We start from the raw sequence: 14594 nt of genomic DNA, 5'->3' as shown, positions 1-14594 counted from the left end.
CCGAATTTTCATGGTACGTAAAAAGGCATAAAAAAAACACATATAAACACAGACGCGCCAGGCGATACTGCTCGACTGGGTGATATCCTGTACACAGAAATCTAAAACTTTGGCTATATTCATGCAAACATTTGCACAGCCTTATATCCTATTTCACTCTCTGGGTCTAGGGTACACAAATAACGAATTGGAAAAAAGAAGAAGAAATTATATGTAAAAACAAATGATTTGGTAATTGGATTTCCAGAAATACAATTTGCTCGCATTTGTTGCTGACAGCTGCTACTCACAGATGCCCCGCCAACAAAATGCAATAAACAAGTGAACACTTCTCAATGCACGACAATTGATTTGAAAAGAAATATTTATCATTCGAATGCCACTTGACGTACTAGCCACATACCTTTTTAATATAGAAGCTAAGCAAGTGCTAATCAATGGAAGCACTTTAATTTCAGTGATAACTAAATTAGATTTCTGATATTTTAAGGAAATCAGTTCGAGTGTCATTCCGACCAAATGTTCAACAGCATGATACCTAAAGCTATTAATTAGTTAAATAAATTTGTGGAATTCATGTCATAGATATGCCCTATGCTGTATAAATTTATCCCAAATTTCTGTGTGTTAATGAGTAAATAAGGCTTCTATTTACATTCGTGCTTTGCATTTGGGGACAACAAATTTAGGTAAGCGCGCCTGGCTATGACAATTTGCGCATAAATTTTGATTTTCCATAATTTATGTTAACTAATCGTAACACATGGCGTATGCGTATTGTACTTGTCATAGGCTAACAATTAAAATGACTGCCAAAATTGGCGCAAGTGTCTGAGGGGTCGTGCAGAAACAACATCTGGCACTTGACTCTTGCTAATGGCAAGCTTAATTATAAATGTTCATCTTCACTTCTTTTCAATTTCAATTTTCAGCCCCGTTGCCCCGTTGTCAGCTGGCTGCAGCAGGTCGTCGCTCAATTAAAAGTGCATTAAGATATTGCACGGCAGGTCACAATGTTAGGGCGCCAGATGCTGGCTGATAATTTCTTGCCTGATTGCAGTCACTTAATGAAAGTGCTTAATTCGTGAGGGACAGATGCAGCAAATGGCATTGAATGTAGCTAAGAACAATTTCTGTGCACAAAGTTGCACAAAGTTGAAATGTGAAATCAGAAGAAACAAATTCGAAATCTTTGGCTAATTGGCAAAGAAATTATTCCACATTAACCTGATTATGTTCAGAATACATATTGTTCATGCACTAAAATCAAGCTTAAAGAGCACCTGGCGCTTATAGGATATTAAGACAGCAATAATTGTATGCATATACCCATATTTATAGCCTGATGCCATTTTTCGAGTACCTTTTTATTCAGTCTTTTGGAAGAAGTGAGCTGAAAAGCTCTTGTATAGCGTATAAGCCCCCTCGAATAACACTGATACGCCGTGTGACCGACGCTGTTGATGGCAGCATCGCGGCATTGAACAAATGAACAAGAAGAAGAAGAAATGTAGATGGCGTTGGCGGCGTTGGCGGCGATGGCCAAACCGGCCACTGCCGCTGGCACTGATAGCCAGCAAGGCGGCCTTTCAAGTGCAGCTGGCAAACGCGCCAACTGCAAAAGACAGCGCCAAACAGGGCAGCGAAAAAAGCAGCGCACTCATTTTTTATATATTTTCATTTTGCTGTTGGTTTTTTTTTGCTGTTTTTTTTGTTTTTGTTTTTTAAAAGGGATGTGGCTGAGATTCTTTTATTTTTTTTTTGTGCTCTTGCCAGTTGTAAGCAATTTTTGCAGCTCTCTTTCACTTGGGCGAAACATTTTAATTTAAATGTTAAAACGTGACGATAGCGCAGTCACTGGGGGATATGAGACTGTCTCCTGTGCCAAAACGTCAGTCAGTCAACGACACATGCAGCTATCCACATTATACCTTACCTTAACAAAAAGGTCACTTAAAATTTGGGTGCATTTTGTGCAACATAAATTAATTATTCATGTCAGAGCGCATTTAATTAGTGCTTTAGTTTAAACTAAAACAAATCGCTGCCGCTTTTAAGTTTGCTCTTCTTTTTCTGATTAGGACTTCTTTCGATTTGCTTGTAGGGTATTCATTTGTTTGTCTTGCTGTTCTTGCATGTTTGTCAATCTTGCTGCTATGTCATTGTCAGCTTCGTGATGTGGCTACTGTTGTTGTTGTTGTTGTTGGAGCTGTTATTGTTGTGGTTGTTATTGCTTGTTACTTGAGTGGATTACCAGCGATGTTCAGCATCCAATGTCCAAAGGGACCGAAGCAGCCCTTGGACAAAAAACTTGTTAAATTATGCCTGGTCAAAAATTTGAATGACGGCGCGCTTTGGTTGAGCCGAGGGCAAAAACGTGGATTCTGTCGAGCCGTGGTAACCACGGCTCAAGTGCCAATTAATAAGTTTCGCCATTGGCATGCGTAAAAAAGCCCAACAGCCACAACAACAACGACAATAACAACAACAACAACAATAAAAAGCAACCCCTTCGGTTGGCGGCGGACCGCGCCCGTGTCATGTGATTACTGTGTGCAGTTGATGCTGTTCAGTCGTTGGTCAGTCCTGTGTGCATGAATTATTCAAAGAAAAGGATATTAAATGCAAATACACACGTACACAAAAATACTTACATATACAGCAGCGTATATGTACATGCGTTTATTTGATGTCCCAGTGTTGTTTTTGCTGCTGTTTGCCGAAGAAGGATGAAAACACGCTTGAGTAATTGGAAGTTTTTACTGCCGCCTCGTTTGCCCCAATTTCGCGCATACTGTTGCTCCCCTTGTTGTTGTTACTGTTGTTGTTGTTGTTGATGGAGCAAATTTTAATTAATAATGTGCGGCTTCACACATTGCCATAAAATATTTATGCTGGCTTGCTGGGTACTTTAGACTCTCGTTAAAGTTTATTGGCAAAATTAAATTTGCCTGGCTGTTTAGCTGCTCTCTTCGTGTTCTTCATTTTTCGATAATGCCAAAAATCGTATAAAATTATGAAATTTGAGAGGCCAGAACAATCGTTCACTGTGATCACAAGCTTTTCCTACACTCAACCATCAATGCTTTTAGTTTTATTTATTTTCTCAAGTTTTATTTTAGTTGATTTTAAGGAAGCACAAGTTTCAGTTTCTGCTGTTGTTGCTTGAGAGTATTCGCAAGAAGACCCTTAATACATATTCCCATGGCCATTAATTGTATTTTAATTAGCAAAAATGCTGTCAGTATAAGTATCGGCAAGCGAGAATTGAACAATAAGTAAGTTTACATGTAGTAATATGCATTACGATATCAGGGTCGCCTCAAGTGCATTGTTGCCATTGTTGTGCGTTGTTCGTTGGCCTGTTGCTGTTTTTCTTTCACTTCAGACGGTGCTCGTTTCACTTTCCGGCTTTTGCCAACCCTCTGCACAGTGCTCTGGCACAAAAGGAAATTTTCAGCAACAATGTATGTTGATTTTAACTTTTCCATGTTGCAGTTGTTATTGTTGTTGTTGCTGTTGTGTGTGCTATTGTTGCTATCTGTAATGCTGCCGTTGTGCTCGCTGCAACGTTTAATTCAATGTAAACGTGTTAAAGCGTGCCCAGCATGCGGAAAAACAGAAAAACCATTTTCAATTGAAACAAATAAGGAATGGCTGCTCAACTGACGGACTGATGGGTACTACTTTCCAACGATTGATCCTCTTTCCTACTGGTCCGCTGCCTGACAAACACTGGCAGTAACATCATCATCATTATTCACACGCGTGAGGGCCCATCGACAACAACGGGAATGTTAAAATTCACTCATTTAATTTGATTTTAATTTCACCGGTTGCTCTGTGGATGCAGCGTGTGGCAAATGAAATTGAATCCTGGCCAATAATCAATCCGGTTTTAATTGAGTCAAAGCTCTTCGCCGGGCTTAACTTATATATTACATATATTAATTTTAAATCATTAAAAGTACCTATTGATTATATTATTTTTTTGCTGCTGTTTCAATACATTTCCTGTTCAATTATGAGATTATATTTGCTAAAGGCTATCATTTTGTTCTGTTCTTAAAATTAAATAATATTAAGATCACCGTTGAGTATTAACTGTTAAAATATGGTTATTTTTCATTCCGGCCAGACTTGATACACATAATACATAAAAACTTCATAATTGAATATTTCAACATTTCCAAGAATCAATCTCAAATGCTGAGCAGCTTAGAACTTTGTTGCGTTGAGATAGTTCCTATTGAAAATAGAAGTTAATCGATGTTTTTGCAGAGAATGTATTTACTTACCTTATTGTGGCTCGTATAGTTCGTCAAGGGAAGTTCAAGCTTTAGCGACTTTTGATTCGGTTCCGTTCTGGTTTCAAACAGCACTTTTGTGACGTTCTCTATAAAATCAGGGCTTACATTACCCGAAGCAATGCACAAGAGCTGCAACTGTTGGCATTCCCCTATGACTTTTAGCAGGGCAGCAGAAATTTCAGTTCTGCTAGACATCCAAATGCTCAGCTCCTGCAGCTGCTTCAAATGCGACAGCATCTCCACACTTTCGGCTGTCGAGCAGAAGCACTTCAGCTGCCGCAGGCCGCACTGTCGGATAATTTGCACTGTCTCCTCTGGGCTGAGGGTGCCTCCATCGATCTCCAGACGTTGTAGCTCTTGCCGCCGCGCAGCCAAATCAGTAAGCAGTGGCACAAAGGAGCCGCTGCGTCGAACCCCAAAGTGCATAAGTTGCTTTAGCTTAGGCAGCTTAGCTAGTGGCTTGTAAGCGGATGCCTCTGCCATCATGCCAAATTGAAGCGTTTCCAGATTGGCACAATATGGAACTATATCGGACAGATTACGCTGGACACAGTTGTAGCCGAGGTGTAGATGGCGTAGATTGAGATTCGATTTGCAGCACTTGGCGAGAACTGGAGCGCTTATTTGTGTTATACGCATATGCAGTTCCTCAAGATGGTTAAGGTGGATTAAATTATCATAGGTAAATTCTGCAATAGAAGACTAGATTTAGTGGCAAAAAAGACCGAATGAGAGAGAGAGAGGCTCGCTTCCAATTTCACTTACCATCTCTGGCATGCAATTCTAAAACTTTGAGCTCAGTTAAGCCCTTAACGGCAGCTAAAATTTTTTCAAAGGGTTTTTCAATTGGAATGCAGGTCCATTCTTTTGACTTTTTTACTATTAAACGTTTCAAGCTGATCATGCCGGTTAATGTTAGGCAAAGTATGCTAAAACAATTGATTGGTGCTACACATCCATAATTCCGAAATGTTCGCGACGTATCAAAGTACTCCAAATCGATGATTAGACTCTCGACTGATTCGCGGTAAATACAGAATCCGATCAGCTGTTGCCTTGAGCTGTTTTCATCTAGCGTAAACTGGCGAAATTGTTTTCCGGCAGACGCTATAAACACCTCACGAAATCGACAACAGACTTGGGCAAAACTGATTCGATCCTCAGCCGTCAGATAAATCAGCAAATAACCAAGGCAATCATCTTTTAAGTCCAAAATATTCAACGCGCTCATTGTTGCCTACCCGCGTATTGGGCTTTGAATGCGAGACTGAATTCGAAATGTTAGTAAATAAATATAACATCGCAATGCTATCAAAGGCCACGTATCTGAACCGCATGACTAATCAATAGCTATTCACACAGCGATTAGATGCGTACCTTAACGAGTTTGTTTGTTGCAGTTCGGCTCGGCAGACAGTTAGCAAGCACGTTTAGTTAGTCTGCCATTTCACAATATAATTAATATATTCGTTTTTCCCCAACAACAAAATGCAATAAAGTCTGGTATGGTAATTGCTGGGTATAGTCTATAAGTAAGAATTGCAATAATAAAAAAATAATAATGATGTTGCTTACTCACGCTGATAAAATTTATTAAAATTTTTGCTGCTCACTAAATCTAGCACACGTAAAATTTGAGACTTAAAATTTGAATTAGATCTATTATAAAGGTCTGTCCTATGCTGTGCGTAAAACTAGCCTGATGCATGTTTCAAGTACCTATTTTTTTATAGCACGCATATTCCGATCGATCTTGGGATCCAAGTAAATCGTGCGCAAGCTGTCGAACTGCGAAGCCGTTGTGTAATTTACTTTAGACGGCAATTTGAACGGCTCTAACTTGAGTTCTTGAGTTGCTTTGTTGATGGCTGAAATAGTAGGTTCAATGGATGGTCCTAAGACTGGAACCGGTTTCTCCCAACTATAGGGCATTCGGCACCGCTTGTTGTTGATACTTTTACCAGATCGGACCCACTGGAAGCTGCTTCTTTTCAGGCTCACGGTGCTGATGCCGGAACTGTGGACGCTAGCTGAGCTGTGTGGCTTATGGCTGGAACCCGGCTTAATACTGTCGGTTTCGGATTGTATCGTTGTCTTCTTTTCAGGCATTATCATTCTCGGCACTGGCAGCTTTGGATTTTGTTGGACTGGTTCCGGTGTATCATAATCAAAAACGACATTTTGCAAGACGATAGCGTCGTCCAGCAGGGTCGGCACGAACAGCTGCGGTTCCCGGCCAGGACACTCGACCAATACGACGCTCTGGTCTGCCAATAGCTTAAGGGAAAATTTCAACTGATTTGGTTTGAAACGCATGACTTTTTGGCCAAATTTATTCTCTTTACAAACTTTATTTTGGAATTTCACATTACTGGACAGAAAGATAAATCATAGCAATATAGTATATACATTAACATTTCAATATTTCAATATTGAAGTTTAACGCCTGGTTATTTCTGAGCACAATATGATTCGAATTGAGTCTAGAAAAAGGGCGGAACGATGGAACTTCATTTAATTTACGCGTCGCCAGCTTCTTTGGAATAGTGTTTGACATGCCTCTTCTTCTGCTTAACCGGGGTCAACTTTTCTTTCTGTTCCATCGGTTCTCTGTGGGCTTTTTGCGATTTTGCCTCCTGACTTCCCTTATGTTCTTTTTGTTCTTTTTGTTCTTTTTCTTCTTTGTAAAATAGATGAAGTGGATTAACCAGAAGCTTGGATAAACCAACAGCCTGGGTGGCCAATGTAGCGGCCATAAAGGCAGCTGTATTTTTGGTAGAAGTCCGCTCCTTTTTCGGTTTCCGAGATACACATTGCGCCAACTCGCCAGCGCAGACGCGCTTCATGGCAACGCAATGACTAGAAATTTGAGGCAGAAATATCTCAGATTCGTAGCCATTACATTCCACAAGCACCACGTTTCCGTTCGAAATGAGCTTTAATTCGAAGCGTAGCTTGGAGACGTCACCGGCTCGCGCAATGCTGACTGAAGGCAGCTTCTTTGGCGCCAAGCCCGCCGTTGCTGTGGTCAGCTTGCGGTTCGCCAGACGCTGGCATCGATGCAACGATGTGGGAGAATGGAAACTTAATTCACTAGCCCGAACTCTGGGCTGCCGGCTGCATATAACATTCGTTAAAGACACTCGGCCGTGTTGCAGTACTGGCACAAATATTTCAGACTCATAGCCACGTGCTTCCACTAGGACGACACTCTTGTCCGCCAGCAACTGAATGTGAAATCTAATATGGCTTGTGGTTGCAGAGGATTCGCACATACTTATTAGACACAGGATCGAAAAATGCTGTCAATCACAACTGGAATTTGAAACGTTCAAAGGTTTTTAAACTGAAATTGGCTATGCCCCTTTTTTCCGTATAATCATTAATAGAATTGTTAATCTCTCTACGGCGAAACTTAGATTTAGCATCTATCCAAATGTTACTATTTTTTTTTTTTTTAATTTTGTGTTTTCAGGAAAATGCTGTTCACTTTTGATTGTATTGTCAAAGAGTGCTGGCAAACTAATTTAACTAAGTTAAACAACATTTCTTAATCCAGCTAACATCAATTGACAGGGATTGGTAGTCGATTAATGGTGAAGAGAAATTCTAATTATGTATGTATGCAAATGCAACTATTTTCAGTGGCATTGGCAACAATTGGCATTGGGTTAACCTCTAACTGGCATTTAATATGGCCTCCTGGACATCTTAATTTAATAGCCCCAATTTGCGTCAGTTTCCCACGAACAATCCAATAAAGAAAGACACAAACCTGCCACGTTAGGCTATCAGCGATGCACCAGAATCCAATACCAAGCATTTTTCCTAATTGTATCAAAGAGCACCGAATTTATGGCCCAACTATTTAATGTCCGACTTTCTGGCCGTGCACCGGCTGTGTTTTATGTGCCCCAAGTAAATGGAGTTGTGGGGGGCAGGAGCATCCTTGATGGCAAAAAAAAAAATGAAACCAGCAGCCACTTTCGGCTGGCCAGCATCGTTTCAGTTGGTTGGCTTGGTTGGCCAGCACAGCGAAGTATAAAAAATTCAATTATAAGCGTTTATAATAATGTGGGTGTGGTTACACCTGGTTCGCACACTATTTCATTCAGTTTTTGAGTACAAGATATCTAGAAATGTTGTTGGTAAGCAGTTCGGCATTTAGTAGAAGCTTGAAGTCTTGATTAGTTTATTTTTACTGCAACTATTATCATAAGATGCAAACAATTTAAATCAGCGAAGGAAATTCGATGGAGAATAGCCAACAGTCAGTACCTTTCAATTTCAATTTAACTGTCACCTAAAACAAATTTGATTTTTTGACCTAATTTCTTTTTGTATAATGTACATTTTTATGTTAAATTGATTCGCAGTGTTTAACATGCATTTTTATTTTGATTTGTGTTTTCTCATCGGAATTGACGTTGATTTGCGCCTATCCCAATGGTAAAGGCCCAGAATGATATTTCAACGCCTGTCGGCTGGCCAAGTAATTTAATCTGACAAGAGCCAAAAATAAATAGGCTTAATGTGTGAAGAAGCAGCAGCGTGTTTGTTTCCAGCTGCCCCAGAGTTATATACATATATATATATTTGTATATATGCGTTTGTCTGGCTTCACTAGAATCGCCCCAAAGACATGAGACTAAGCACAAAATTTGCATAAGAAAGTGTGAAACATTCTACATAGCTCAGGCTGTGTATGTGTGTCGGTGTGTGTTTTGTGGGTATGAGTTTTCCGTAAGCCGTTTTTGCAGTTTTTGACAAATGACTTAAAGCCTTAAGGGTGCACAATTTTGAAAAGGGTTAAAGTAATTTGTTGAGACTGTTAAATATTGAATTTGGACCAACAACAAGGAAACAAAAACAAATACATAATAAAAATGAAATATATTCGTAAAAACAGGAACAAGGACGACACGATGTACATTTTTCGCTTAATATTGCTTAAGTGAAATAATAAAAAAATATTCTCATATGAATATTTATAGTTGTCCTGAAAGTGACAATCAAATTTTTATAAACCATTGAGTTTCTGGGTCTAAATAAAATTATGCCTATTATTGCCTTATAAAAGTGTGCCTACGAACAACAACAAAGTGTGCCTCTCTTCCTCCATTGCTCTTAAACTAGATAAAATATGTCCACGAAGAATATTTTGTCTTAAGCAGGAAACTCAAATGTGTGTATAAAAACACAGATCTTCATGTGTTAAACGAGAGTCTAAGTGTCAAACTTAAAGCCTCAAATTCTTATATTAGTTGTTAGTTAATATGAAGGGACAGCCAGGTCAGCCTGTCTTTACGTCTATCCGTATCAGAGCGAGTTACTGTTCATCGATAACTTGTCCCATATCGAAGTAATCGATAAATCGATCAAAAACCTTTTTATAATCAGCAAATTTGATATGTTCCAGTATAATATATACGGATCAAGTATCTCTAATTTATTGGCTAGCAGAAGGTTCAGGGAATCCTCTAGTCAAGCACTTCCGATAAGCGCACTTTTTATTGTATTGATTAGATATTTTTCTTTTTGCCCAACGCATATATATAAAAGTATGGTTGATAGTGAAAAGGTATATAAAATTGCATATGCTTGACGATATGTAATTTATATAAAACACATTTTGTTCGGTGCGTATTCCATATGTGCATGATATGACTGCCTTTAGCAAATCTTGCTGTGCAATGTGACTTATGCCTTTGATGTACGCTCATAAGATAGCAATTTCACACCCATACTTGTACACACACACGCATAGCCGTACAAGCACACACACACACACACACGGATAAGTATCAGACAGAATGACATACTTTACCTACTTAGAGCAAGAAGAGCAAAGGAAAAGTTTCATGTACAGTTTCAGTTTGGTTTTATTGCGCCAACTTGGGCCGATGACAATGGCAGTCGAGGTGTGTGTTTAATCCGGAAACTTATTTATGTATGTTCGCACATATATGTATATATATATACATATATATTTTAATGTATGTATGTTTCTTTCCGGTCGTTTGGCTTACGCATTTCTCGTATATGTGTAATCGGTCCAAGGGATGAACTGAGCGACAAGACGGACACTTTCTTATGACACGACCGCGCACACTTTCACTTTACATAAGCTCTTTGTTGTGCTTACTGGCTGACATCGCCTCGGAGTGTCTGAGTATGTGTGTGTGTGTTTCTGCGAGTGTGTTGACAAACACTTGATAATTCCTTGCATACACGCACTTTGCCTTGGATATGCTCGCATATACGATAAGTAAGTGCGAGTATCTGCAAGATAATCCTATGTATCCACTGGGCTTGTGAGGCCATCTGCCAGTTGCTTGTTTGTGGCTGCCCGTAAGGGTCTCTTGAATTATTTTAAATTGTTTCTGCCATGCATTGTGATCGAGTTTTTATGTATTCATATGCGTGCACATCTATAAGACGAAATAAAATAAAAATAAAATAATGGTACCCTTCTTTGCATTTGCCAAAGGCCCATAAACTGTGATTTAGCGTCTTGGATTCGGATTTCTATCAGAATTTAATCTTTCAGATGGTTAAACGGCCAATTTAATGGGTTGTGGGTCGATTGTAAAGAAACTTGGCAGCTTTTCATTCAAAAAAAAAAAAGAAAAAGAAAACTTTCCGAGAGTTTTATTTTCTATAGATAGGCTTACATTAACGCTAAAAAGGATATAATAAAGTGTGTGCAAATATATGTTCCTTTTCAGTTTATTCTATGCTCCATTCTTTATTTAGTTGCCGGGCGTTGGTCGGCTCCTTTGTGGCTGACGTTGAGGACTTGCGCTGTTAATTAAATTAACGTGCAAATGGCTGAAATTACTTTCTGAAAAGTTTTTTTTTTCTGTTTGCTTAGCCCGGTTGGCAGAAGGCTTTGGGGACGAGCCATAGATCAAAGCAGCTCGCATGCTGTGCACCGCATCACATCTCGGGTTGCACTTGTGCATGTGGGTTCTGTGTGCTTTGTCAGCAGGTGGGCCAGCGTGTGTGCCCGCTTCGGTATTATAAAGTAGGTCAGTTGAGGTATATATGATGCCAATAAAAGTTAATGTGTCCTTGTGTGAATGGCGTATGGAATGCCGGTATTTGCTCCAGCTTGTTGATATTTTTTAATATTTATGGAATTTTAAAATGACAGTTAACATATTTACGTGGAGCTGCGCCCAGTTGAAATTGTATCATTTATTTGAAATCGGCGCGCAAAATATATCGTCAAACACTATCAACTGTTATCAGCTATCCAAATACCCTGTATTTATTTAAATGTTCTGTACTTTTTATTGTCAAGTTATCTTATCCCTTGATAGTAAGGTCAAAAATCATACATATATATAAAACAAACTTTTTGCTGATTGCCTATTTCCTGTTTTTGCAATCTTATCTATAAGAAATTTGTCAGATAAAGTCAAAATATCAGATAACTTGTCATTCCTCTATGAAAAACAAATGCAGTATATTTTTGACACTGCTAAAATGCAGAGCTACGAATGCACTGTAACAATATTAGACCTCAACGATTATTGTTTGGAGTCAATATTTAATTATCTGGAGGGAACAGATCTTATTAATTTTGCAGAGACCTGTAGCCGGGTTCGGCAGGTGTTCAAGCATTGGGCCAGCTTTCGTTATGTCAATTTCTTTATTGTTGAGGAGATTTCTACATATGAACTCAAATTGCTGTCGGTCGTTGCAGAAAATATTAAGAAACTCTGCATCTATGTTGATGATTTGAATGTTTTCCTGTCACGGAACTATGGCAAAAACAAAAACTATTTTTTTAACAAGTTCTGTATGTTAATAAAAGATATGAAAAGTCTGCAAAGTTTTGGTCTGTGGCAGTATAAAAAAAAAGTTTGTTCAAGAAGTATATTTTTAGCTCTTCAGAAGAAGAATTTGAAAAACTTACAAATTTGCGCTCAGAGTAAGTACATGTGCCCCTTAGATAAAATCTAGCTATATCTGAGTATGTTTTTTTAGAATGCGAAGCAGCTGCTCTGCGACCCTTCACGAAACTGGAGATGCTATCATTGAACGTGCAGCTGAGCTCCAAGGATTTGTTGAATTCGTGCCAGTCAATGAGACATCTGAGCGCACTGCACTTGACGGATCGAGTGGGTAATTCAACCCTGAAGGATATCATATGTCATTGCCCAAACTTGCAAGAACTTAGTTTCTATATAAAAACCAAGAAAAATACTCTTAACTGCATAGGATCAAAAGGTGCAGGCGTAGCAGATATATTTGGTGCCTTAGCGGACAGGGCCAAGTGCTTGAAGTCGTTAATGGTTCACGGCATAATATGCGATCTGAACCAGGCCAAGCAATTGGCTCGAATCAGCACCTTAAGGATACTCACCTGCAGCTTTAGCAGTGCGGATTGTGTATTGGCTTTGAGATATCTCACTCTTTTGGAAGAGCTGCGAATTTCTTTTAAATCTGACGTTAATATTTCTTCGATATATTTAGATATGATTAGGGAATGTACTCAGCTGTATTTGTTAAGCATAATGGATTTTAATGTACAACCAGATTTCGCATTTAAAGCGGCTGAAGTGCGTAAAGAGTTTCTAAACAGGCGACCTTTGGTGTTGCTTATTTATGGACATCGAAATTCTACAATCGACCCAACTGCAGCGGCAATAGATAAAAAGCTTGTGATATACCGCAGCATGACTCTTCAAGAGTTACTAAAATTGCGAAATATGTGCAATTGGTCTATTATTGCCATATGATCTGTTCCTCTTCGTTAATCTGATACGAGTGGGATGATGTCAACAAAATTATGTGTGATATATAACAGATATGTGTGATAATTCATGTGGGATGCATGGAGAAATGGAGAAATAATCTTGTTACAAACAAATTTATTTGTCATACAATCATACCTGTATTCCCCTGAATGGAAATTGGAGCTCAGCTCTGATTATTGATGCGCTCATTTGTGCGTATATTATTTGGTACTTATTGTAAATTACGTACTTATTAAGTTGATATCAACTGAATACTTGTTTCACAAAATTGTAAAGATATAAGCGCTAAAATTAAATTTAATTCCAATTTAGATAACGCTTGCGCAGCCCAAGTTTCAAAATTTCCTTAGGGCACAGCGCAAGGAAAAACTTCAAAGTTAAAATCATAAAAAAAAGAACATCACAATAACAACAAAAACATTTTCAATTATGCTAAACTTCGAACTGTTAATTAAATCTGTCAGAAACAATTAAGCATAATGTTCACTTAAAAGCCACGAACAACGTTTATAATTAGAAATAATGAAGTAAAAGAAAAAATACAATTATTTACCGGGCAAACGAGTATTATCTCTACAGAAGACATTGTTATATCAATGTCAAGTGATGCGGTTGACTACGAGAGACCCTCTACACAGTTCAAATATAATCGTACAATTCTACTCAACAGGTTCGGTATATACAAAGCTGATACACACTATTGGCTATTGTGCAGGGTATCTGGGTCTCAATCCAAGTGCAAACAATGCGATTGCGTCCCAAGAGACTGACAAATGAAATGTCTACGCAACAAAATAGCAACTGTCGGAGTCGGAAATACGTCAAGTGTGAGCGCTGAAAGCCTTCGATGAGATGAGTCCTGAGATGAGCTGGGTGGCCGGCTAGTGGATAAAGATGGCCAGGAAACGGCCGGGCGACAGCTTCCTCAATACCACCATTGTGTGCCGTGGAGTGGAGCGTTGACAATAACGGAAATTATTGTTTCTATTCTTATTTTCTAACATTGTGAGCAGCGTCTGCTGTCAGCCAGCTTTTCAGCTAAGATTACGACAAATATTGCCAAGCCTTGTGTGTCTGGACTCTGTAGCATTTTAAAGATTTAAAGTCGTAACAAAAAACGCCTATCTGGAATATAATAATTAAAGCCGGTTATTTGTGCTTATATATGTATTGCAAACATTCCTTAGTGAACAACTTTTTGTGCCGATAGTTTGGGAATTACCAAATAATCATTATAATCAAAAGAATAGAATGAAGGCAGAGCCCAAATCATCAAAACTATATATTTTTATACCCTTGTCATGAAATGTTTAACGCATAGACGGATACGTCTCTAGAAAAGCATCAACAGCCGAGTCAATATAGTCATGTTCCTCTGCCTGTTGCAAACCAGGCCTTTTAAAGTTTTTAAAGTCATCATCTTGAAATTTTCTGTTGCTGCTGTCATATACATATATTGGAACCGGCCACATCGAAAAGCTACATTATCGATGGAAAACTCTTTTATTTATCAAGG

At 38.7% G+C, this 14594-nt stretch overlaps 3 protein-coding genes across 5 annotated transcripts; 1 reads left to right on the top strand and 2 right to left on the bottom strand.

Annotated features, from left to right (window-relative positions):
* Window positions 1-3094: 3094 nt before the first annotated feature.
* On the bottom strand, window positions 3095-6030 carry LOC115767155. Of its 3 annotated transcripts, none has more exons than XM_030711345.1 (5): window positions 5890-6030; window positions 5688-5836; window positions 5076-5577; window positions 4299-4999; window positions 3095-4246 (listed from the first exon to the last, which is right to left on the bottom strand). In XM_030711345.1, the coding sequence occupies exons 3-5, from the start codon at window positions 5539-5541 to the stop codon at window positions 4181-4183; spliced, it is 1233 nt and encodes a 410-aa protein (XP_030567205.1). In that variant the 5' UTR covers window positions 5542-5577; window positions 5688-5836; window positions 5890-6030; the 3' UTR covers window positions 3095-4180. The 3 variants fall into 3 exon arrangements, 2 of the variants coding, with proteins under 2 accessions (XP_030567205.1, XP_030567192.1); XR_004018354.1 differs by having other exon boundaries at window positions 3097-3564; window positions 3671-4246; window positions 5076-5836; XM_030711332.1 differs by having other exon boundaries at window positions 5076-5836.
* Window positions 6031-6632: 602 nt separating this feature from the next.
* Window positions 6633-7794, bottom strand: LOC115767170. Its single transcript, XM_030711356.1, has one exon. It carries the CDS (start codon window positions 7583-7585, stop codon window positions 6830-6832), a length of 756 nt encoding a protein of 251 aa, XP_030567216.1. The 5' UTR covers window positions 7586-7794; the 3' UTR covers window positions 6633-6829.
* A 4029-nt stretch (window positions 7795-11823) lies between these two features.
* On the top strand, window positions 11824-14138 carry LOC115767577. Its single transcript, XM_030711866.1, has 2 exons — window positions 11824-12249; window positions 12306-14138. Exons 1-2 carry the CDS (start codon window positions 12120-12122, stop codon window positions 13058-13060), a joined length of 885 nt encoding a protein of 294 aa, XP_030567726.1. The 5' UTR covers window positions 11824-12119; the 3' UTR covers window positions 13061-14138.
* The last annotated feature ends 456 nt before the right edge of the window (window positions 14139-14594 follow it).

This window comes from Drosophila novamexicana, unplaced genomic scaffold (assembly GCF_003285875.2).
Source record: "Drosophila novamexicana strain 15010-1031.04,08,12 unplaced genomic scaffold, DnovRS2.1 tig00000009-arrow-pilon, whole genome shotgun sequence".
Lineage (NCBI taxonomy): Eukaryota > Metazoa > Arthropoda > Insecta > Diptera > Drosophilidae > Drosophila > Drosophila novamexicana.
The sequence above is the reverse complement of the archived record's forward strand: the minus strand, read 5'-3'. Positions and strand labels throughout refer to the sequence as shown.

What these genes read in the sequence shown, in the direction of transcription:
- LOC115767170 (XM_030711356.1), bottom strand. Translation starts at nt 7,585, where the DNA reads ATGTGCGAATCCTCTGCAACCACAAGCCATATTAGATTTCACATTCAG.
- LOC115767155 (XM_030711332.1), bottom strand. Translation starts at nt 5,541, where the DNA reads ATGAGCGCGTTGAATATTTTGGACTTAAAAGATGATTGCCTTGGTTAT. An exon ending in AGAATTGCATGCCAGAGATG is followed by an intron (nt 5,000 to 5,075) that starts GTAAGTGAAATT and finishes CTTCTATTGCAG; the next exon opens with AATTTACCTATGATAATTTA. An exon ending in ACTATACGAGCCACAATAAG is followed by an intron (nt 4,247 to 4,298) that starts GTAAGTAAATAC and finishes TATTTTCAATAG; the next exon opens with GAACTATCTCAACGCAACAA.
- LOC115767577 (XM_030711866.1), top strand. Translation starts at nt 12,120, where the DNA reads ATGTTAATAAAAGATATGAAAAGTCTGCAAAGTTTTGGTCTGTGGCAG. An exon ending in CTTACAAATTTGCGCTCAGA is followed by an intron (nt 12,250 to 12,305) that starts GTAAGTACATGT and finishes ATGTTTTTTTAG; the next exon opens with AATGCGAAGCAGCTGCTCTG.